The following is a 24,023-nucleotide window of genomic DNA, read 5'->3' on the forward strand; positions in this document are numbered from 1 at the left end:
CATCTCTCGTCCCTTTTTTTGCTACAAAGCCATATTGTGTTTCACTTAGATTTTCATCTATCTTCTTTTCAATTCTGGCATTTATGATGGAGAGTAGTAGCTTCAGTGCGTGGCTCATCAGTGCGATGGTTCTATATTCAGAGCATTTTTGCGAGTTGTTCTTTTTTGGTATTGGTACAAAATTTACTGCTTTGAAGTCCTTAGGCAGAGTGCCTTCATCGTATATTTTGTTTATTATCTTCAGCAGCTCCTTTTCATACTTTGGTGTTAAATGTTTGATCAAGTCTGCTGGTATGAGATCTTCTCCCACTGCTTTGTGGTTTCTGGCTCGCTTCACAGCATTCCTCAGCTCCCACATTTCAATTTGTGGTGCCTCTTCTGTGGATGAAACTGCAAATTGAGCCGGACGTGTATCATCTCCATACAGTTCTTGTATATAGCTGATCCAGACCTCTTCAGTTTCTTGATTGGTAACACAGTACTTTCCGTCTTTTCCTCGCATATATGCTATTCCACTTCTCCTTTTCTTGTGGGTGGCCATCATCTGCTTCACTTTGGTATGCATTTCTCTAGAGTTGTGCCTTTTCTCCAGATCTATTTCTTGACACTTCTCCTCATACCACTTGTTTTTGGCCATTCTGCACATTCCCATGATCTGATTATTTATCACTGTGTATTCATTACTTGGTCTGTTCGCTTGTCTTCATTCTTCCATCAGATCCAGTATCTCTTGAGTCATCCATGGTTTGTGTTTTCTTCTTCCTTTGAATGGAATAGACTTTTCTGCTGCTGTTTTAACCTTTCGCTTCCATGTTTGCCACTTTTCCTCAATACCTTGTTCTTCTTCCAACCTGTCTTCCTTTTGCTTTTCCAGTTCTTCTTGGAAGTTCTTTTGAACTTCTTTTGATTTGATTTTTGCAATGTCAAGTTGTTGGTATCGTTCTTTGCTCTTCTTCTGGCTCTTCAAGACTAGCTGGCATTTTGCAGCCAGTAGTTTGTGGTCAGAGTTGCAGTCAGCACCAGGATATGAGTGACAGTTCTTCACTGTGTTCCTGAATCTTCTTTTTACAAGTATATAGTCTATCTGGTTTCTGACTCGATCTCCAGGACTGACCCAAGTGTATAATCTTCTTTCATGCTGCTTGAACCAGGTATTGCATATTACTAGATCGTGTCTTTCAGCAAACTCTACGAGCATTTCACCTCTTTCATTCTGCTCTCCAAGTGTGTATCTCCCTGCAACTTGGCTGCCATGATCCTTCCCAACTTTGGCATTGAAGTCTCCCATCAAAAACACAACATCATTGTTTTTTGAGCATCTCATCACTTCTTCTAGGTCGTTGTAGAAGTTGTTGATTTCTGCTGTACTGCTTTCCGCTGTTGGCGCATAAACTTGAATTATCACCATTGGTTTTGGCTTGACCTCCAATCTCATGAGTAGTATCCTCTCTGATTTTGGAATTATGGCACTGATTTTATCGCTGATTCTGGTATGTATTAATATACCCACACCTTGTTCGTGTGTGTCTTTCCCAGCGAAGATCATTTCATAATTTTCATCTACCCGGTATCTACCGTTTCCAGTCCATCGGGTCTCACTTACTCCTAACACGTCGATTTGCAATCTCCTGGCTTCTTTAATTACACTAGCAAGTTGTCCAATTTTATACAAAGTTCGTACATTCCAGGTTGCGACGTTGATGTTGTTCCGCCTTGTTTTAACTCTGCGTATTCTTAGCACCCTATCCGGCTGCCTTGGCGGATGAGGATCAGCCTGACGGAGACTTAGGGTCGTTGCTAAATTGATGTCCATATAATTCTAGGGAAATATAATGGTGTTGGTTTCCCGTTGCCTTCCACCATGATTTTCTGTTGGGGTTTACTCCCTTAGCCGAATTTGCCAGTTTTTAGGCGCTGGTATTCGCCTACTCACTCTGAAGCTCTTGCGCTTCCCAGGGGCTGGAACGAGTGAGTTGTTGGTGTTCTGCAGCTCTTATGCATTCTTGTTTGTAATCCGGATTTATGTAGAGGCTTGGCCTTCGACTTGCCACTCCTCCCCGTCGTTCCACCAACTGGAGAAAAATTAACTCATTTCAAAAAAAAAAAAAAAAAAATCGTTTTTATGCCTCTCAGAAAATAAATTTTCAAGAGATTTCGCCCTCATTTGGGTTGTTCTGTCTTCTTTTTCAAAATCAACTTCCTTCAAAAAAACATAATTTAAATACTACTGTTTTAAAAGACAAAAAAACTCCTCGTCGCATTAAAAAAAAATCGTTTTAGGCATATCGAAGAAAAAATTTTTAAAAGTTCTCGCCCGAGCAAAGCGAGGGCGAATTTTCTCATTTTAATATACACAAATTTTACATTTGAGACCTCCAAAAATGTTTTAAAAAATTGAATAAAAATTTTCAGAAGACATCAATTGGCAACATATGTAGATTTTTTTCTCCCGCATCAGTGAACAAATTTTCAGTCAACACCCCCTCCCCCCACCCCCCCCCCCCCCCGAATTTAATATAGCTTCTGCTTTAGAAATGGGGCCAAAATTATATTTGCCCCGGGCCCGCCTCCGCTCTCGACGGCCCTGCCGAAAATATTTGTTTAAACAATAAACAAATAATTTGGTGTGGGCACTTCGATTTTTCTTTCTCAAAAATTCAAATTATGTACAGTGGCCAGGGGGGTATGCAAATTAGGGACTTGCAAGTTACAACTTCAATTAAGCGTCCCCCTCAGAAAATGAATACGAAAAAGGCCTGAATTTCAAAGTAGGTATTTGCAGTTATATGTGATATTGGGATTTGGATTATTGATGTTTATTCATCAACACCCGAAAAGAACGTCAATTTCTTTACTAAAATAATGTTTGATCCCCAAGTAAAAATTTTGTTGAAAAAGGTTTAAACACTGAAATTTAATTATAGAGGTGCTAATTTTCTGTAGTTTGAATTTGCCCTGTAGATTAGTTAGGTATACCTGCTCAAGTAGGTAGGGTCACGGGTGGTTAGTTGTCAAAAAAAAAAGTTTTTTGAAGTTTCTGAAACCATTTATGAATATTTTTTTGCGGTTTTGGGCTCATTTGAAAGCTTGATTCTTTGCGCATGTTTTCTTTTTTTTAAATTGAATTTTGGTTCATGTGATGAATAGTTAATGGTGGATTGAGTGAGATACTTTTTTGTGACAACTAACAACCACCCCTGTTGTAAACTTGTAAGTTGTCAAACAAGCATTCACTATTGATTTAAAAAAAACTTACAATTCAATTTTCGAAAATTTTCAAAAAGATAACACATGAGAAGGACTAAACTTTTAGATAAACCCAAAAACTTGAAAAAATATCCATAAACGACTTAAAAATTGACTGGTCATTCTTTGAATTTTTTTTTTGCGTAGGTAAATCGATCAATGCAACTTTTTATTCGTTTTATAGAATGAAAGGCAGAAAAAAAATGATTCAGTAATGCAATAGATAATTTTCAAAAAAAAATTTCCCACTTTGATGCATATTTTGGTAAACTATCTCATTGACAACTAACAATATTCCCTTTTTTGACAACTAACAACTTCTCGTTTTTCATCTTTGTACCAAAAAATTTTATTTATTTCAAAATTTTTTGTAATTGAACATGTGATTACTGAATCCGTGATAAAATTTCCTTTAAATTGATGTATAATTTATTTACTTTTGACATATTTTTGATGTTTAAAAACGAAAAGTTCCAATTTAACATGTGTAACTTCGCACCTGTAAAATCACTTTTTTCAAAACTGTATCCCCAAATAAAAAGCTATGTAGCCAATTTTGCATGTTGGAACATTAGTAGGTATAGCATGAATGTTAAGGCATTTTCGCCTTCTTTTTCCTATCTCATTGTAAATACCTACTTTATGCTTATCCGATAATTTTTCTCTATTGTTAGTGCAACGATGCACTCGTAATAATCTTGTTCTATCGCTCGTAACGAGGTGATTTTTTGTATATTTTATCTTCTCGCTTCAATGTATTGAAAATGTGGTTACGTGTGTAATTTTATATACGTTCGTGTAAAATAATAAAATGAAATGGTTGCTTTTGTAAAAAGTGTGTTCGTTTTTATATTGATGGTTATAAAACCATTAACATGGTCCTTCGGTCGGACCGGATTTTGATCCGGTAATATGAACTTTAATTTTTCAATTTTCGAATAATAGTGCATTATTCAAATCCAACTATGGATAACTTAACGGAAGAACAAAAGAGAAAGCGTCGTCCATTATCTCGCGATGTGAAGAAATTATTAATCGAAGCTGACGATTTAGTCAACAAGTCAACGCTCAATTTAGAGCAAATCAATCTACTTGAAACTATTGCCGCCGATTTACGAATTCGGCTTGAAATGCTCAACGATTACGATGATGAAATTACCCTCGCCTTAACCGATGATACAAAATCCGTCGCTTTGGAAACTGCTCTCGAAACGGAGAAAAAACTTTACGCTCCTAAACTTCGCTCAATGGAAGCGAAATGTAAAGCTCAACGTTCTAAATTAGCGGGTGATATTAGTCGTAATTCTATACCAGGATCGCCTAACGAATCGATGCACGCTCCTGCTTGTACTCCAAAGCTCGCCAAAATTTCTCCACCTACGTTCGATGGTAATATTTTGAACTTCCAGAATTATCGTGGATTATTCGAGAATTTAGTTCATAACCAAGGTGATTTGAGTAACGTGCAAAAACTGTATTATTTGAAACAATCTTGTATTGGTGATGCCAAAGATTTGTTACGCGATTTCGATCTTGAAGATGAGTTATACGTCGAAGCTTGGAATTATATCCTGAGTAAATTCGATAATCGAAGATTGGTAATTCGTATACTGTTTAAAAAGCTCATCGGTGTGGAACCAATTAAAACTGCTAGCCAAATTCGCCAATTAACTGATGAAATCGATATCGTTATGCGAGGATTAAAGGCCAATAAATTAGAATGCGATGGTGCCTTTTCTCGTTTTGTTTGTTTTTTGGTATCAACCAAGTTGGATAATCGGACAGCCGTTGATTGGGAGAATTCGATTTCATCTAATAAAGAGTTTCCTACCTACAAAGAAATCGAAAAATTCCTGCGCAATCGTGCCTTTGTCGCGGATGAGCGACAGGTTGAATCTCAACAGTCTAAATCCAAAGGTGATAAAACGAAGTCGGAACGCAAAACTACCGCCACTGCTACCCTGTCTAAAAAACCTGTTCCGCCGAGCGTTCGTTGTGTCGTATGCAATAATAATCATTTCCTGAATGATTGTTCAACGTTCCTATCAAAAACGCCTCAAGAAAGGCACAAAATTGTGAAATCATCGGAGCTTTGTCGTCTATGTTTCAATCCGCACCATCATGTCACCAATTGTAAACGTTTGAAGTGTAAAACCTGCGGAGCTTCTCACCACTCCTTACTACACTTCAACACAACGTCGTCGAATGAAGATAACGCAAAGTCTAACGATACTGAAACTAAACCTGAGCCCAAATCAACACTCACCGCTCACACTGGTGATACCAAACCAACGTCGCCAATATCTTCAAATAAAACTGTTTTCCTGTCTACGGCAGTGGTAAATGTGAAATCAGCTGATGGTAAAGTAATTCCTGCTCGTATCTTATTGGACCAAGGGTCCGAAACTTGTTTAATTACTCGTGATATTTGTAATCGCGCTAAATTACCTGTTCTTAAAAACGATAATCCAATCACGTTGATAGGTATCAATGATACTACTAAAACGCTTCAGCATAAAACTAAATTCGTATTGGAATCACGATTTTCTAAATTTCAAATGAGCATCGAGGCTGATATCGTTAAAAAAATTCCTTATAGTATTTCTCGCCAAAATGTAGGGAAAATTCTTGGTAAATTTTCTAAACTCAAATTTGCTGAATCTAATGAATTGCCTTACTCGTCGGTTGATATCATTCTAGGAGCTGAGTATGTTGAATTTGTTCTTGGAGACCAAAGACACTTTTATGAGGGTATTTGTTTAAGAGATACTCATTTTGGTTTTATTATCTCTGGTTCTCAAAAGTCTTCTTTTCTTTCAACAGCTTATTGTGGCCTAACTAATGTTGACATTGAACAACAATTGAAACGATTTTGTCAAATTGAAGATATTTTTGAATCGAATCCTAATGAGGCTGAAAAACCTGCCGAACATGTCGAAATCGAGAAACATTTTGAATCAACCTATCAACGTGACTCTACTGGTAGGTTTGTATTACGTTTACCTGTAAACCCTTCTATTAACGTTCTGAATGGCTCTTTCAATAAGGCTAAAGTTATGTTATTGAAAAATGAGAAAAAATCAAGTGCAGTTCGCGAAGCTTATTGTAAGTTTATGAACGAGTATGAAAATTTGAATCATATGAAAAAAATCGAATCTTTTGATGTAAACTCTTATTATATTCCCCACCATATGGTTGTTAAAAATACTCCTACTGATACAAAATATAGAGTAGTATTTAATGCATCTTGTAACGATAAGTCCGGTACCTCACTCAATGATCATTTATTATCTGGTCCAACGCTCCAACCAGAGCTTTTTGATAACGTAATTTCTTTTCGCCAATTTATTATCGCTTATTGTGCAGATATTAAACATATGTACCGGCAAATTTTAATTCATGCTGATGATCGAAAATTTCAACGTATTTTATGGAGATATGGTTTATCTGATCCTATTTCTTTATTCGAATTGATGACTTTAACTTACGGTACTGGACCTGCCGCTTATATGGCTACAAAATGCCTTCAAGTAATTGCTAGAGATATTGAACACGAATTTCCTATTATTGCTAAAATTATTCGCAAAGGTTTTTACATGGATAATTTAATGACTGGTGCCAAAAATGTTGAAGCTGCTCGCGAAATTTTGAATTTAATTCATTCTACTTTAGAATCATATGGCTTTCCCTTATGTAAATACCAGTCAAATTCGGCTGAATTATTGGAAAATATTGATAGTTCTCTGATAGAACCCTTGAACTCACGTGTATTGGGTAACGACCCTTCTATTTACGTACTTGGCTTGGTATGGAGCCCTCAATCTGATACATTGAATGTAATGATTAATTTAACGCCGTTGCCTGATAGTATTACGAAACGTGTTATGTTATCTGATATTTCTCGTATATTTGATATTTTAGGAATTTTAACACCTTTGACCATTAGAGCTAAATTATTGATGCAAGCTTTATGGAAACAGCCTATTGGCTGGGATGACGTCGTACCTAGTGATATTATTCAAGAGTATTTGTCTTATCGCAACGACTTAAGTATTTTATCAAAATTCTCGATACCTCGACCATATTCGTTATTTGAGGATGTAAAAATCTACCATCTGATTGGTTTTTGTGACGCATCTACTAAAGCTTATTGTGCTGTAATTTATCTACGCAGTATTAGCGTTAATGGCAACATAACTGTAACATTTGTATGTGCTAAATCTCGTGTGGCACCTGTTAAGCCACCTAATATTCATCGTTTAGAATTACTCGCGGCAGTGATATTATCCCAATTAATTTCTAGAGTATGTAGTAATCTTAAAATTGATGTAGAAAATGTGTATAATTTTTCCGATTCAAAAACGGTACTTAATTGGATTAATCATCCTGTCGAAAAACTGAAACAATTCGTTTCAAATAGAGTAGCGAAAATACTACTCAATACGTTAAAAGAAAATTGGTTTTATGTAGATACCAAATCCAACCCTGCGGATTTGGCCACCAGGGGTATTTCTGCTCAAAATTTAATTGAAAATTCGTTATGGACTAGTGGTCCTGCTTGGATTAATGACGATTTTGAAGAGTATATCTCACTCGATTCACGCTCTTTTAAATATGCTTCTGAGGAAGTTCTTGAAACTTGTAAAGTAAAGTGTAGTTTTAACGTTACTAGAATGGAGTTAGTTTCTTCATTTTTGAATTATTACTCATCCTTTGTCAAATGTATCAACGTTTTATCTTATATTTTTCGTTTTATTTTAAATATTAAAAATCGTATCCAGAGAAAAAATTATACTAACGTAAATGATGATAGTACTGATTCTGAGAAAGGTAACGTAATTGACGAATCTGAGATCACAATTGAAAACGATAAATTATTATCTGTGACTGAACGTAACGTAACTTTCATGAAAATTTTGCATGAAGCTCAGATGGAACATTTTTCTAAAGAATACAATGTTTTGTTGTATAATAAATTGAATCAAAAGTCTATCGAATTGAAAGAAAAGCCCCTCAAGTTTATATCGAATAAAAGTAGTTTGTATTCACTCAATGTCGTTCTTAATGAGGATAATTTGATCCGAGTAGGTGGTCGTTTGTCTACCTCAAATTTTTCCTACGAATTTAAACATCCTATTGTCCTATCAAGATACTCTCGTTTTCTAGAACTTTTTGTCGTTCATATTCATGAAAAATATTTTCATGCTTCGAAATCTTTTGTGGTTAATTTTATTCGAAGTAGGTATTGGATCATTGGCGGTCTTACTTACTTGGTGAAAAAGGCTATTATTAGCTGTGTCCGATGTGTTGAAATTGGTGCTAGTGTAGTTCAACAATTTATGGCAGATTTGCCTAAGGAACGAGTTTCTATTTCTCGCCCATTTTCTACCACAGGTGTAGATTTGTCAGGATTTTTCCAAGTAAAATGTGTAAATCACAGATCCGTTAAACACTACAAGGTTTATATTGCATTTTTTGTGTGCTTCACAACTCGAGCTGTGCATCTAGAACTCGTGGATAATTTATCAACCGAAGCGTTTGTGGCTGCTTTTGAACGTTTTATCGCTCGTCGTGGGTTGCCTAGCACAATGTATTCTGATAACGCCACCAATTTTGTCGGATTTCGTAACGTCATTCAACATGACAAACTTATGGATTGGAAATTCATAGCACCTCGCACCCCACACCAAGGTGGACTGTGGGAGGCTGCCGTCAAGTCAGGAAAAGCCTATCTTCTAAAGGCTATCGGCTCTCAAGTATTGTCTTACAGTGAACTGAACACTGTCGTGATTAAAGTTGAGAGCATTCTTAATTCTCGCCCAATCTCCTATCTAGCCAATAACAACGATATTGAGCCCTTAACACCAGCTCATTTTTTAATTGGCAGTTGTCCATTTGACACCCCTTCATCTGACGATCTATTGGTGAAGTGTGGTATTCGTTATCGTTTGTGGAGGTCAATTATTGACTCGTTTTGGACCTCTTGGCGTCGATCATATTTAACCTATCTTCAAGCACGTACTAAGTGGAAGAAAAAATTACCAAATATGAAGGTAGGAGATGTCGTTATAATCAAATCGCCCAACGAAGCGGTGCTTAGTTGGCCTTTAGGTCGAATTATTGAAACGTTCCCAGATTCTTCGAACATTGTTCGTAATGTGATGGTCAGATCCAAGGATGGTGTTTTTCGAAGATCTGTTCAACAGCTAGTTCTGTTGCCTGTAAACTCTGACCAGATTTAATACCTATTTTGTCTGTTTACTCGAAGTTGTCTTTTAGGGTTGATTCTTTTCCCCTTCCTCGTTTAAGGACCTTTCTCCTGTATCCTTTCAAAAGGTCTTGTACGTATTTTGTTTGAAATTTTCGTTATAAATTGTGCTAAGTTTGTACAATTAACTATTGTTTGAGATCTTATGATCATCTTTTATGTAAATATGTTTTTTTTTTGTATTTATAATTGATACTTTATTTTGTTTTTTTTTGTATTTCTTTGTCCCTTTTGGGCCAAAGGGGGGGAGTTTGTTAAGGCATTTTCGCCTTCTTTTTCCTATCTCATTGTAAATACCTACTTTATGCTTATCCGATAATTTTTCTCTATTGTTAGTGCAACGATGCACTCGTAATAATCTTGTTCTATCGCTCGTAACGAGGTGATTTTTTGTATATTTTATCTTCTCGCTTCAATGTATTGAAAATGTGGTTACGTGTGTAATTTTATATACGTTCGTGTAAAATAATAAAATGAAATGGTTGCTTTTGTAAAAAGTGTGTTCGTTTTTATATTGATGGTTATAAAACCATTAACAATGAAGTTATTATGAAGGTTTCGTGGAGATAGCGTTCATGTATCCTTTTAAAAATGCAATTTGACAACTAACAATTATTGACAACTAACCACCCGTGACCCTACCTACTTTTTTGATAACCTCAGAAACAAGGTTGTCCTTGAACACTTTTCACAAACAGAACCTATTCTAATTGAATTATGATCACCTCTGTAATGAGAAACATCATTCGATTCCTTGAGATTTATTACTCTGTGTAGTTAATTAAATGAAACCCAAATTTAAGTACCATACTATAGATGCGTGTACGCGCCTTTATAAAGGAACGTATAGTGACATTTCCATCAGTTGTTCAGTTTTGTATCAAGTATCTAACACCTAACAGTACTATTTACATCTAAACAGAAAATTCAAAAAGCAAGATGTACTTCTCTCCAAGTTTTTTCATTCTTATTTTCGTTATTCTGTCAAGTTTGTTCCTGAATTCAATGGCTTACACGGACTTTGGTCGTGTGTTCAACAAGATAGATAAAAATAGAGACGGGCGGCTGAGCTTAGAGGAAGTGCGGGATTATTACAGAAAACAAGGTACTATTCCTCCAAATTTGTACAAGGACTTCGCACGCGTTGATAGTAACCGCGATGGATTCATAGATATAGTGGAAGCTAGCTGACTGCCATATTATAATCCGTGATTCATCGTCGTCGTCGTAGTCGCGCTCCTTTACAGGAGATTGCGTATGTGTCCATCTATATTAGCCGGTATCTAGCTATGTGATCGTTTATTTCAGGGTCTTACAGGGAGAGTTGGCCGGTGAGTTTGTTGTTAACAGTTCCGATCGTTTCCTCCCTCTCATCGATCTTCCTTGGATTTTAATAATTTGTTTAACCTAGTACTTTAGTTAAACCAATGTTCAATTTACAATTATTCCTCTATTTTGCTTTGCCCCATGTCAGCAAGGATGTTTAGTCCCTGCAACCACGTTGAGAGAAAATTGGCGCACGCACATCCCTGTATTAAGCGCCATGTTATTATTTAACTTCTTATGGTACTTATGGTTCTGAAATGTTTAGGGCCGAATTTATAAACGTTTCCTACCCAAGGGATTAGTATTAAGTATTACTTATTTAAGATTAAGTATCAAGTAAGTATTACTTTAATTTTACCCAAGTCATAAATAACAATAAGTGAACTTCAACTCGCTAGTACTCACTAAATTTCTATTCATATAGTCAATCCAAGTACTGAGTACATATTGACTTATCCAAGTGAAAATATGCTAGTACAGGATTTCGGCTACTAACAAGGGAGGTGACCCAGGTGACATTCACCAATTTCAACGATTCTTGCATCATTGGATACTGGATAGATGGGGAGCCTCCCTTGTAAGTCCTACTTCTGCAGTGCTAACTTTCTAAAGTTAAGGTGTGCCAAAGTGGGTGATGTGCCTGTACAACAATTGTCGACGTCGACATTTACATCGACTACGTTTGTTTCCAACATGACGATGGAAAAGTGACCAATAAGTTATTTAATAGTAATCTTCTGTCCGTAAAGAAGCCAGGTTGATGAAAATTTTCAAAATTTTCTCATTATTTCTGATACCTTGATATGCGATGTTGACACGTTGATGTAAAATTTGATGCTCGAAATTTACATCCACAACTATGTCAACCAATTTTTCAGAATTAAAATTTCTGTTTCAGTGTTTAGAAGTTCAGTAAAGATTTAAAAATATGATCTTTGTTTGAAGGGAGAAAAAATTTTTTTTGCACCTTTCAATATAAAGAGTTTAATGTTCAACTACTGAATATGGAATTTATGTCTGTACTTCTCGGAGGTGGCCTCTGCATCGATGCTGTTTTTGCTTTCAGCATGAGCAATGGCCACCTAAGTGTGTAAAAGAAAATGATTTTTGGAAAAAAATGTCAATTTAGAAACTAAAATTCAACAATTTTGCATAGCTGGAGGTCGATGTAAACTTCGATGCCAATGTCGATCCATCCACATCCATCACATTTGGATCCCACATGTCGATGTAAATTTCGACCCTGTGTCAAGCCAATTGTTGACATAAGTGCCAATGAACATTGGTTGACAATTACATCAACAATTGGCTCGACACAGTGTCAAAATTCACATCAACATGTGGCATCCAAAAGTGACGGATGTGGATGAGTCGACATTCACATCAAAATTAGCATGGTCATTGTTGTATGGGTGGTGGAGATATACAGCAAAGTGGACTACTTCTTATATGCAGTAACCAAAGAAAGTCACAAGGACAAGCCAATGATAGGAGACTTTGTTTACAATGAAAGCTCTGGCAGCCAAATGTGTTGAGCTAAACATCACAAAAATTGCAGTACCAAGATTAGGGTGTGGCTTTGGACCAACTTGAATGGCCACTAGTTAAACAAGCGCTCCTAGAGTGCTTCAAGAGCCTTACTTATGGTGACTCTTGAGAGTTTGCACCCTCCCACAAACATGACAGTGTGATCACCAGAACAAGACATCAAAACCCAATATTGTTAACTGTAAATAAAATTATGCCTGAAGCCAAATTCAAGACATGAAATACTTAGGACTAAATTTACCTGGATCTTGAGATGATCCTAAAATTTACCATAATATTTGAATCGGTGGGTGCAGAAAGGGGCTAAGTCCATTTTTGCACTTTTCAGGAATAACAAAAAACTGATTTATTTGAAAATCAAAAATTTTTGGTAAACATGCGTAAAGTCATTGAAAGAGGACCTCAAGACACAATTTTTAGCACTGTTTAGAAAAAAAATATTCACGTGCGCCGGCGCTGTTGCTGCCAATCGACAAAATTTCTTTTGAAATTGCTCGGACACGAATGGGGCTTGATTCTACATCTAAGTACATCATTTAGACTGCTATCTCGTTTAAATTGACCAAAACCCCATTCAGGTATCAGACTTTTTGCCGAAGTTGTTAATTTTTTCATCATTTTTCAGTTCAGAGATTAACTTAAATTTCAAAAAGTGGTCTTCTCAAAAATGTTAGTTATTTTTCAAGGAATTAAAAAATTTTTACAAAAAAGTCATAAATGCGGATCCGCCTTTTTTCGGCACCCAAATACCACTTTCCCGGCAGTTTTGCGGAAATCTGACATCACCAGTCGATCCGCTGTACTTTGAAAGCCCTATATCCGTGAAAAAAAAATTTCCAAAAATGTGACTTGGTTCCTTTCTGCACTCACCGATTCATTCATCTCTTATACTTGTAAGTACATACTAAAGTTATAATATAGCTAGAAAACCATATTTTCTTGTGGGTAGTTGGTGAGAAGCCCTAAGCAAGTGCACAGACTGCTCCACAAAAAGTCCAAATAAACCTTGTGGCAATAACTAGGGGACCTCTTGTTGGGATCACCCCTAGGTGAAATCACTCCCCCTTCAAACTTTACCCTGAGACTGGTTAGGGGCTCAGTCGTGATCGGAACAGGTATACGTGGAAACGAAACCTGGGAAGTGACAAGTGACAACTGGGCCTTAGGCAACTGTCTAGGGGCTTGGGTCGTGGTGGACAATCCGTCTCACCCCCTCTCCCCTCCCTGCTTGGACTTGTGGTGAAGATATACTTACATTTAGAGACATATGTTTATTCTAGTAACCCTTAGTCTAAGATTGTTTTTTTTTTTTTTTTTAATAATAAAATACCCTCACCACCTGGTGCGGATTGGGGAAAATTGAAAAAAAAAAACAAACAAAAACTTTATCAGGTAACAAAAAATTTAAAAAATGTGTTTTGAGCTATTAAGTATATTATCAGAGCTGGTGTCATTGATCAACAAAACTTTGGAAATTTGAAGAATAATTTAATTTTACAGCATCAAAAATAGGAAATTTTGTAATACCATACAGCCTCTTTCTCGTTGGTAAGTAATACTCAATACTTATGTACGTAGGAATCAAGAATTGACTATGAATTCAGATGATGTTGTTGTAACCCATGTGATAGAGCTAAAATGTGATTTTTATCATTGTAACTTGAGCAATGAGTATTACTTATTACTTACTTGAGAATTAGGAACGCTTATAAATTCAGCCCTTACTTAGTCTCTGTATTAAACGATTCTTATGGATTTCCTATATCTGCTCCGCTGTTGTTGATTTGTTGAACATTCGAAAATAACCAAATACCTACGTGTATACTTAGTATTTATCAATCTAAACTAATAGGTACACTTGGTGAATTCATGTAGGTACTTACCAACACAGAATTGAAATCATGCCCATATCACGGTATGGTATAGGTAGGTACAGGGTGCGCAAAAATATTGTGAATCCCAAAGAAAGTTTTTCATTAAAAATATAGGTTGGAAATGTGAAATAGATGCATATGATTGGTGGAATGTTATCACTTCAGTCCAACAACCAATCATGTGCTATCATTATTATCATTCACTGTGACCAACCGAAATATTTAGCAAAAAACTTTTTTAGGGGTTAACAATATTTCTGCGCACATTGTACTACATTAGCTAGGCACCTGCCTACTACCTACTTGCGTATTTATGCGTACCTACGTACTCGTATGATTGACAATGACAATTAAAATAGACGGGTTGGCCTCATACTCGATTTGTAATTGAACCAGCAGAAGTTATTTCTTGTAATCCAAACCCTTTGTGGCCAAATTTTAGATCGCCAAAATATCATCTCTAATCCTTTCAAAAGGGGTGAAATTGCAATTTCAGTTGAAAATTTCCAACTTTGGCAGTTTTTAACCGATTTTTTTGATACTTGTGGAAGATCTTTAAAAATTCGAAAAACTGCATTTTTTCACGGTGAATAGCTCGTGGTAAGGTACCTACTTACTCTGTAAATTTATTTAAAATCCGAGTCTGAAGCGGCGGCTTAGGTATAAAAATCTTGAGAAATCTCATTCCAGAAATCTCATTCATGAAGAAACTTTCATTTGTTTGTAGGTAATTAAGTAACTACACGCTACATTTACAAGTTATATCATATGTTAACAAAATGGCATACATTTATTAATAAAAAATTAGAATGGTGCAAAATTGATTCATAGATTATTCAGGTAGGTAGGAATGTAGGTATTTGTGAAGTTTTATCAAGATTTGCTGCGACTGTGCTTCATCAGAAAAACGCAATTTTGATCCACAATTAAAATCTACCATACTGTACCTAGCATTTGCTTCTTTGCGAGTTAGATATCCATCCTTACTCTTAAGCTCTCAAAAATTGCCTATCAAATTCTGCCGCAAAAATTTTTATTCTTTTGTGGTAGTTGAGTAATTCCTAACGGCTGATCACCCTATCTCGATTTTTTCCTACCTTGTTGAAATCGTATTGAAAATCGCCATTGCAGGGAAAGGAAACAATTGAATTCACAAGCAGACACGACAAAACAATGAAAACATATAAGTGAAAAAACTTGTAAATAAATGCATCTGGCTGTTTGAATTATGCGCAAATATACGTACAATAGGAACCTAATATAAAACCAAAGAACCGAGTGATATTTCACCAATATAACAATAATACTGTAGAATTGATCGAAATGTCAGCGACATATTCTTTTATGTACCTACCTAGTTTATGTAAGTAAGTACATACCTATCCGCAACTATTTGAGTTATTACTCAATTGACTTGCATTCTACGTACACGTATTAAGTGCGCCTATTAAATGGCTCGTGTGATTTTTAGGAATCGAATTATGCTTCAGATTACAGAAGTGATCAAGCATAACTAGATATCTGTGTTAGTAAATCCAATCAATGCGAGCATGCTGTTTCTGATTAACTTGACGCTGAAAGAGTGCAATCAAATTTCAAAGTCGAGCAAATTTTTATTCATACCTATTATTTATTTTTGTGAACATCGAATATTTAGCGGGAGTTCAGAAGAATCATTTAGCTAAAGATTTTTCTAAACTCCCACCCTTTACTACTAATGACATTTCAGAAAACAATGAAAAATTAAGGAGAAAAGATCCATCTAATTTTAAGAATCGTTCTTTTGCGTACTGTTGGGGGATCCTTTTACCCTTGGGAATGTCAATAATCAATCTTCGAACCGTAACCTTGACTATTCAAACCTTCGACGAAAGGACACTGCTTTCTTCAATTCTATTATTCAAAAACCCATCAAAAATTTCCGACACAATTCAAAACGACACAACAAAATTCAAATTGATTTTTTAAAAATAAAATACAACCGATTCAACGTAGGTACCTAATATTTCTGACACAATTAAAAATAAATCTCTTTACAGTTTTTAATAAAACACATTCGACACAACAAAATTTCAAATCTATTTTTTAAACAACTACAGCCGATACAACATAACAAGAATTATCTATTTCTACTTTTCAAAAAAAAAAATCACCTCGAAAATACTGTAGCTCCTAATACTTTTCAAACGAGATATAGAAGGATTGAAAAAAATCAGAAGTGCGAATTTCTAACGTTGTTCCTTTTTTTCTTTTCTCGACTCGATTATAGCTAACACGACAACATCATATCTGAATAAATTGCTTGAAAATTTGTGCATTCCCTTTCCATAAATCAGAGGAAGAAGATATGCCACGTACAAAGAAGAAAACTCATCTCACATGGATCATATAATGAACAGTTTTTGCCTTATTGCGTTCTGTGTTTCTTTTTATGAGAAATAGTAGTTTATTTAACTAGGGCTAGGGAGTAAAATTGAATTATCGCCTCGGTGCTGTTAAGAAATGAGAAAAGAGATTTTTCAAAAAAAATATACACCTGTCAGGCAGGGAAAAAATGCGAATTGCTACTGTTTTTTAGTGAGAACTTGAGAAGGGTAAAGAGAAGGAAATTTTGAATTTTTTGTTCTCAACTTCGGCGTTTTGTATCATCGTCGTTTGGAATATGAAAAAAATAAAAATAAAAAGGGACCTTTACAAATTGATAAAAATAAAATTTACTAAAAAAAATGAGAAATAACTTTGACAACAATAAATTCTGTGTTTCAACTTTCATCGTGTTAATTTCATTTAAACGTACAAAAAAATATGAAAATATTGAAAATGTAATTTGTTTCAGTTTATAAAATTCAGTCTCGTAATCGGTTTCTACGAATACTAATCGTTGATTGGTTTTACAGAAACGCTTTTCTCTGATTGGTTATCTATTCAAATAGGTACTGTACGCTAATTGGCTATTGGCTTTCGGCTAGAAGTGTGAATTCGTGAATTCCATGTATCTGTCTGATAACATGCAGGAAAAAACAATATAGTTTTTTCGCGCTTGCGCAAAAACTATAAAAACTCTGATAAAGATTACGATGGTAGACTCCAATTGGACGAATCCTCAGACTACTTGACTAATGTTGAGAAATTGACAGTTCAGAAAAGTGCTCTTGTTCCAGAGCTCATAGGGCCCATGTCTTCTCTTTAGGGACACTTCTGGAGCTAGAATTTTTCTGCACAACTTTCAATTCAAAATTACGGTTTTTGCTAAAATTGGTAAGAATCCACTTTTTTTTGCGATCCACCCAATCTATTACATACCTAGGTAGGTATATCTATTATGTTTTGTACATACATTGGTAACTCACATAAAATTTAACGATGGACACCAAAAAGAAACCTTTCTGATAGTTTTGAGTTACATACTACTTGAGAAGTACTTACATGTAATTCAAGGAAACCTTCTCATATCCATTGTGAAGTTTAATGGTTTCTTATAAGAATTACCATATCCCGTGGGGCATCTACGCTGAATTTAGGACAAAAATACGTCAATGTCTCGCTTATTTTACCACAATTTTACGCCGGCGCGCGACGTATTATCACCCATCAATTTCGCTTTTGTACTCTGAATATGCGTTGGTCAATGCATCGTTATTATGCCAAAGGCCAAACATAAGTACATCATTGTAAATTTGGAGTAAAAACGATGAAAGTCAGTGTTTCATCAACTATTAAATCACCATCAAACGCCAGCGTATTTTCACCCATAAATTTCGCTTTTGTATACGTTGAAAATGCCCTCATTAATATGTTAGTGCAACGGCAAACAAACCTAATCACAAAATTGTGTTCTTATTGTAGTACACACCAGTGTAAATCCATGGTAACTATGTCAAAAATACGACTGTGCTTTTTTTTTTTTTTTTGAAAATTGACACCCAAGGGGTTGAAGGAAATCAAGTTGTGAAGGGGAAACATTTCTTGTGGTTCAAGAACTCTAAGCAGAACCCAATACTACTTAATATTATTTTTATTTAATTTGGAAATTTTTGTACCTTGACTGAGATTCGAACTCTGGACCTCTGGAACTGTACTTACACCATCTCCTAGTACATGCAGCAATTACCTATGTATAAGTAATTCTTGCGCCCAAAAAGTACTAAGTATTCATTATATTGTTTCAACATGTGTATAAGGACAGTCCCATGATAAAAATACCATACGTTAATTGACGTTATTGAAGCGTCAGGACTTCATTTTATTAGCGTACTTGCACAATGGTCGTCGTCGTCGTAGTCGCGCTCCTTTACAGGAGATAGCGTATACTTCCATCTATATCAGCCGGTTTCTAGCGTATCTGATAGTTTCTTTCAGGGTCTTACAGGGAGAGTTGGCCGGTGAGTTTGTTGTTAACATCTCCGATCGTTTCCTCCCTCTTGTAGTTCTTCCTTGAATTTTCCCCTGTACCGCTAGCATGAAAATACCGTTTTCTCGTATTTTATGAGCTAGATACTTTAGCTTTCTGTTCTTTATATCTTCTACTACGACTTTCCGCTCCTCTCCTATTCTTGCTAATACTTCCTGGTTGGTGATGAAGTCCTTCCATGAGATCCGTAGTAGCCTTCGATAGCACCACATCTCAAAAGCAGATACTTTCTTCTCGCATTCTGCACTCATGGTCCATGTTTCACAGGAATACTTCAGAACGGTCCATACGTAGATTCACTCTAACAATACTTACCACTCATCAAATTTGACGTTTTTTAAGCGTATGTTCCATGGTGTATTTGCCATAAATATACATATGACAAAAATACTACCTACATTAAAATGTACCTACTGGTTTCTTTTGGCTAAATAACCATGTAATGTCATAATTTACCACAATTTTATGTCAAAATGAGCAAATCTAACGTCATATTCGTGTTCAGCGTTACCAAAAACATACAATTCGATATATCACATGCCCCAGATTTTTTTTTCGAAAGTTTTGCCCCATAATGTGGGTGGGGGTGCCTCGTCTCCATTAGGAGATCCCATCTCGAAACTTCAATGCTTCGAAAAAACATCAAAAGGTACATCTATGGACATTTTTTCAGGATTTTAAATGGTAGCTCCCACTTACAGCGCCATTTTGAAATTTTCAAAATTTCAAAATGCTTAAAAAGTTCAAAATTCAATACCCTTTTGAAATGTGAAATCAGTTTTGATCAAAGTATCATCGTTTTGGAGGAATGCGCTGCTGAAGTTGAGTACCTCGAGACAATGTGAAAATAATGGAAGCCCCCCACCCGCCCCATGAGGGGGCTGGGACCAAACTGATTGTGGGTTTCTGATCTACTGGGTGGGTACTCGGGTAGATATTGTAAAAAAAAAATTGAGCGAAATCGAAAGGCATGACTCAAAAACGTTGGTCGAATTGACATGGAATGACCCGTACCTAACCTACATACCTACCTATAATGTCATAGGTACCTAGCGTTAGTATGTCATTAAGATACTAATAAGGGCTAGGATTTTTATGCGCTAAAAGATGTCAAATTATGCAAAAATATGCGCTATAAAACCCCATCATCTGAGGTATCAGAATGCAGGATTTTTGAAGCACTAAGTATAATAAGAGCCATTTGTTTCAAGTTTTCTTTTTATTAATTAATAAAATAAGTAACTATTAAAATGTTCAACAAACACTTTGAAAAACTGAATAAATACCCACATTAACGTTATATTCCAACAGAGTTGTAGGGCCTCCTACACTGCGCTGTGATTGGCGAGAACATTTAGAAGTCCATTAGATTCGAGATTCGTGTAATCAATGATACTTCTTCCTCTTCTTGATGATCTTCGGGCATTTGAGCAATCGTCATCACATGGTCCTCTTCGGCAGGGGCCAGTACACCTACATCCATGGATATCACATTTCCCTACAGAACAAAAAGGATGAGCTCGAGTGCAGTCACCGCAGTAAACACCACCTGGTGTATCACACACGGGAGTGCAACAACCATAATCTTTTATTCCCGTAGTTTCCCTGGTAAAGAACGGCGAAACCATCAAAACACAAACGATTATTTTCGTATAAGAATACATTTGTGATATACTACTATGCCGTACGTGGTATGTATAGGGCTCGCCCACATGGTAACACTGCGTTGCACTAAGGCAACACTGCGTTGTATTCTCGTCAGCTAGCCATACGAGCCAAGCGACGAGAGTACAGAACGCCAGTAATGTATCCGAGTGCACGCGGGTATGTTATTCACGGTTAATGGGTTAATGCAGTCATTTAAGTATAAGTTTTACTCTCGAGTGTTAAGTGTTAGGTTTAGTGCTTTAGTTTTAATTAGTGTTTAGTATGTTCATTTAATAGACGAGAAGGAGTGATGATCTACTCGTCGCCATTCTGGGTAAGTACTTGCACATATCAGTGTGAATAAGTTAGATCTCCTTGCCAGAGGAGATCACTTATCCAAACCTACACCACAGTGTGTAACACCAACGTGTGTATATTTAGTTTAAGAAAGTGTCTTGTTAACGTACATAAATACATAGAATATGTGATTATGTAAAACTTGTAACGTGTTGTTAATATTGCACACATTAAATATTATTCTCGTGTATAACTTGTTATTATTTATGGTGTGTATGATCATATGTTAAGAGTGTAAAAGCAACCATTTCCTACTCACGCCCTAGCCGAGCATGTGAGGTATTCCGGTGAGTATTTAGTAGAAATACTCTAAGGGATATTTCTTGGAAACAACACAATAGCAAACACAATCGTAAGTCACATTACCAATCATGCTTTAAGTCATTTTACCCTCTTACATTGGCGCCCTTCCGAGTGTCCAAAAAGCACAGATTCGTCGTAATCTGAGCTTGGAGGAAGTAAATCGTTATGAGTACAAAGTTTAGATCGCGACCAAACTTTGGAAAATAATACTTGCAGTATGATTTCATTGTACTTACGATTCACTTCTTGACTATTCTCAGACCAAAGTGTCCGAAAATAGGAAAGGAAAGAATACTTGTGAATATTTCAAAGTAAATAATCACGAAAGTATTAAGTTGCTTTCACTCATACACACACACACCTAGTCAAATTTGCCAGAATTTGACGAAAACGTGTTTATTTTTACATGTGTATGTGTGGTGGTAGATGATGAAATCCATCGATGGATAAAATATCCGTTGAGAATTTCTCAGAACTCAATCCGTTCGTTGAAACGTGAAAAGCGAGTTCCAGCTTGTCCGCCGCATTGTTGCGTGACCCCTACCACCACCCAAGGACAGACACACACGTCGCACTAGCCGCCATCTTTTGATGTCGCCGCTGCAGCTGCGTAGCCACCAACCGACGAGTTGATAGCTACCGCGGCTCGCATTATATATTTTTCTTTTCAAGTGTGACGACGGTTCTAGCAACGCTCCTCTAGAGAAGCAGCTTGACTGTCATTGTGTTATTTTTTCGCGCGCATTTTTTGCGTCCTCCGTGTGTGTCTTGTCCGGTATCTTTTCACGTTTTATTTTTTAAAGTGAATTTTGATACTAAGCAATTTATTTGCATAATTTCTCCGCGTTTGTTTTTCAACCACGCGATCAGCAGCAGTAGAACTTCTGTTCGAAGCTATATTTTGCAGCAGTATTGGTAAGTAATATCGTAAAATATTACAGTACATTTCGCGAGTGGCTTTTCAATCAAAGCAAACACATCGCAAGCATTTTTCGCGTATTTTTCAAACCAGCACTCAAAGCTGAGTGATAATTCAGTGTCCTTGTATTTTTTCAGAAATACCCAAGGTGGTATTTTGGCACCTGAATTTTTTCTCCAGCAATTCGTGTTCGTGTTCGCGATTCATTCGAAGCTAATTTTTTAGCTGAGATCTAGTGCTCTTTATCTTGTCCGAGTCACCTCTGTAGTGACTTTGCACTCGAATCCCGCTAAGAAACACGTTTCGAGCACGTGTGAAACAGTTCGTCCTGACTCAGCGCTTTTTATCTTGTCCGGATTACTCGCCGTAGTAATCTAGCGACTTGAGTCAACCGACTGTATAACTCAGTGCTAGTGAAGCGCAATTTACGTGATAGAATATTTTTGTGTACCAGAACCAACTCGCGAATTAAAACCAGCATTGCACGTGAATTTGTGTTCGAAATTTAATAGAAATTTCACACAAAAAAAGGGAAAATATTCGTCGTAATATTACCCCAGCTGTAGTTGAATTCGAACGAAATGGCATTTACTGGACCAGCTGCAGGCACCCGAAGTAAAGCGGTAGCCCTTACGCAACACCAAGTACATTGCTTATGTATTGGTGAAACGCACGAAGAATCGTGCGTTACGTTGAAAAATTCGGATAACAAATCCAAACGGAAAAATCGAAAAAATCCACCTACGCAGGATTTAAACGTAGAACAACCTGAACAACAATCGAGTCCGCAGAACCTTGTGGAATCATTGTTCAGCAGTCATCCGCCATCAAACAATTCTGACGAAGAATATGACGAGGATGAGGATGACGAAGATTACGTACCTACCGAAGAGAATAACATGGTACATGGATCAGATCTCCCTGACCCGCCCCCAGCGAGGACACGTCACCTGCAAAATTACAGGGACTCAAAAAGGGAAGAATGCAGATCCAAAACTGAACCGAAACGACCTGAAATCGCCACCGATGCTGAAATAAATGATCCGTTGAGATCGTTGTTTCAGCAAACATGGGATTTCACTGAAGGTGCCATAGAGAACCTACAGATTGGTCAAGCAGTTCAAGAACACAGCCTTATCCGAATAGAAGACTGTCTAATTAATCTTGTGGACCATGCAGGTAGTACGAACCGCAACATTGACGGATACAGAAACGACGTAAAAGACGTTCGTGAATACTGTACCCAATGGGCCACTGGCATGAAAGAATATGTAGGTCAAACTACCGGTGCAGCTTTACAAAAAGCTGACAGCGCGATGCAAAAGGCAACGCAATGTGAAACCAAATTTGACCAAGCGACCAACCTATTCAAAAATGAAATGACAAAACATAAGGCAGAATGCAGCCAGTTAGCTCATGCAGTTGCGGATATGAGAAAGGAAGGTGGATGTAGACCCAACAGTGGTCTTAATTCCAACCCAACCTTGAAAATAAATGCCAACTTAGTCAGAAGTGCTGGCATTTATTATGACGAATCGAAACGTTACTTCCCTCATGAATTTGTACGTCAGTTTGAAGACTACGTAAACAAAAGCAATGCCGCTGAAACTCAGAAAATTTACGCATTCCAAGGAGTAATTGAGACTCAAGATGCGACAGAGTGGAAAGGCGACATGGTGGGAATAACGGACTACGAAGACCTAAAACAGAGATTCCTTCAACATTATTGGAACAGTCAGTGTCAAAACGATGCATGGGAATACTTTCAGAAATATTTTTGCGAAACCAAAACAGAGAAACGTCTGTTCTTGGAGATAAAGAGATGGGTCCTATCTCTAATCAAACACAAACATCCAAATATTTCCAAAGTATTGGAAGTGGCAGCTGAAAAAGTGCCTTACCCATACGATAAGAAATTAGCGAAACAAACAACAGTGGAAGGTTTCATAAGAAAACTTGACGAATTCGCTAACTATGACTCTGACCCGAAGAATAATGTACGCATTGCAGTTCGCAACAGCGCGATGACGCCCGTTCAATGGCAACAAACTCCATCATTCGAATGGAATAGAATGCCCAACAACAATTGGAATAACGGAAACGGTTTACCACAGTCCACGTATT

General features: G+C 36.6%; 1 protein-coding gene across 1 annotated transcript; it reads left to right on the forward strand.

Moving 5' to 3' along the window:
- Positions 1 to 4,211: 4,211 nt before the first annotated feature.
- LOC135843243 (uncharacterized) lies at positions 4,212 to 9,488 on the forward strand. Its single transcript, XM_065361061.1, has one exon. It carries the CDS (start codon positions 4,212 to 4,214, stop codon positions 9,486 to 9,488), a length of 5,277 nt encoding a protein of 1,758 aa, XP_065217133.1.
- Positions 9,489 to 24,023: the final 14,535 nt, after the last annotated feature.

Source organism: Planococcus citri, chromosome 1, assembly GCF_950023065.1.
Source record: "Planococcus citri chromosome 1, ihPlaCitr1.1, whole genome shotgun sequence".
Lineage (NCBI taxonomy): Eukaryota > Metazoa > Arthropoda > Insecta > Hemiptera > Pseudococcidae > Planococcus > Planococcus citri.

Coding starts and splice junctions, on each gene's coding strand:
- LOC135843243 (XM_065361061.1), top strand. CDS start 4,212: ATGGATAACTTAACGGAAGAACAAAAGAGAAAGCGTCGTCCATTATCT.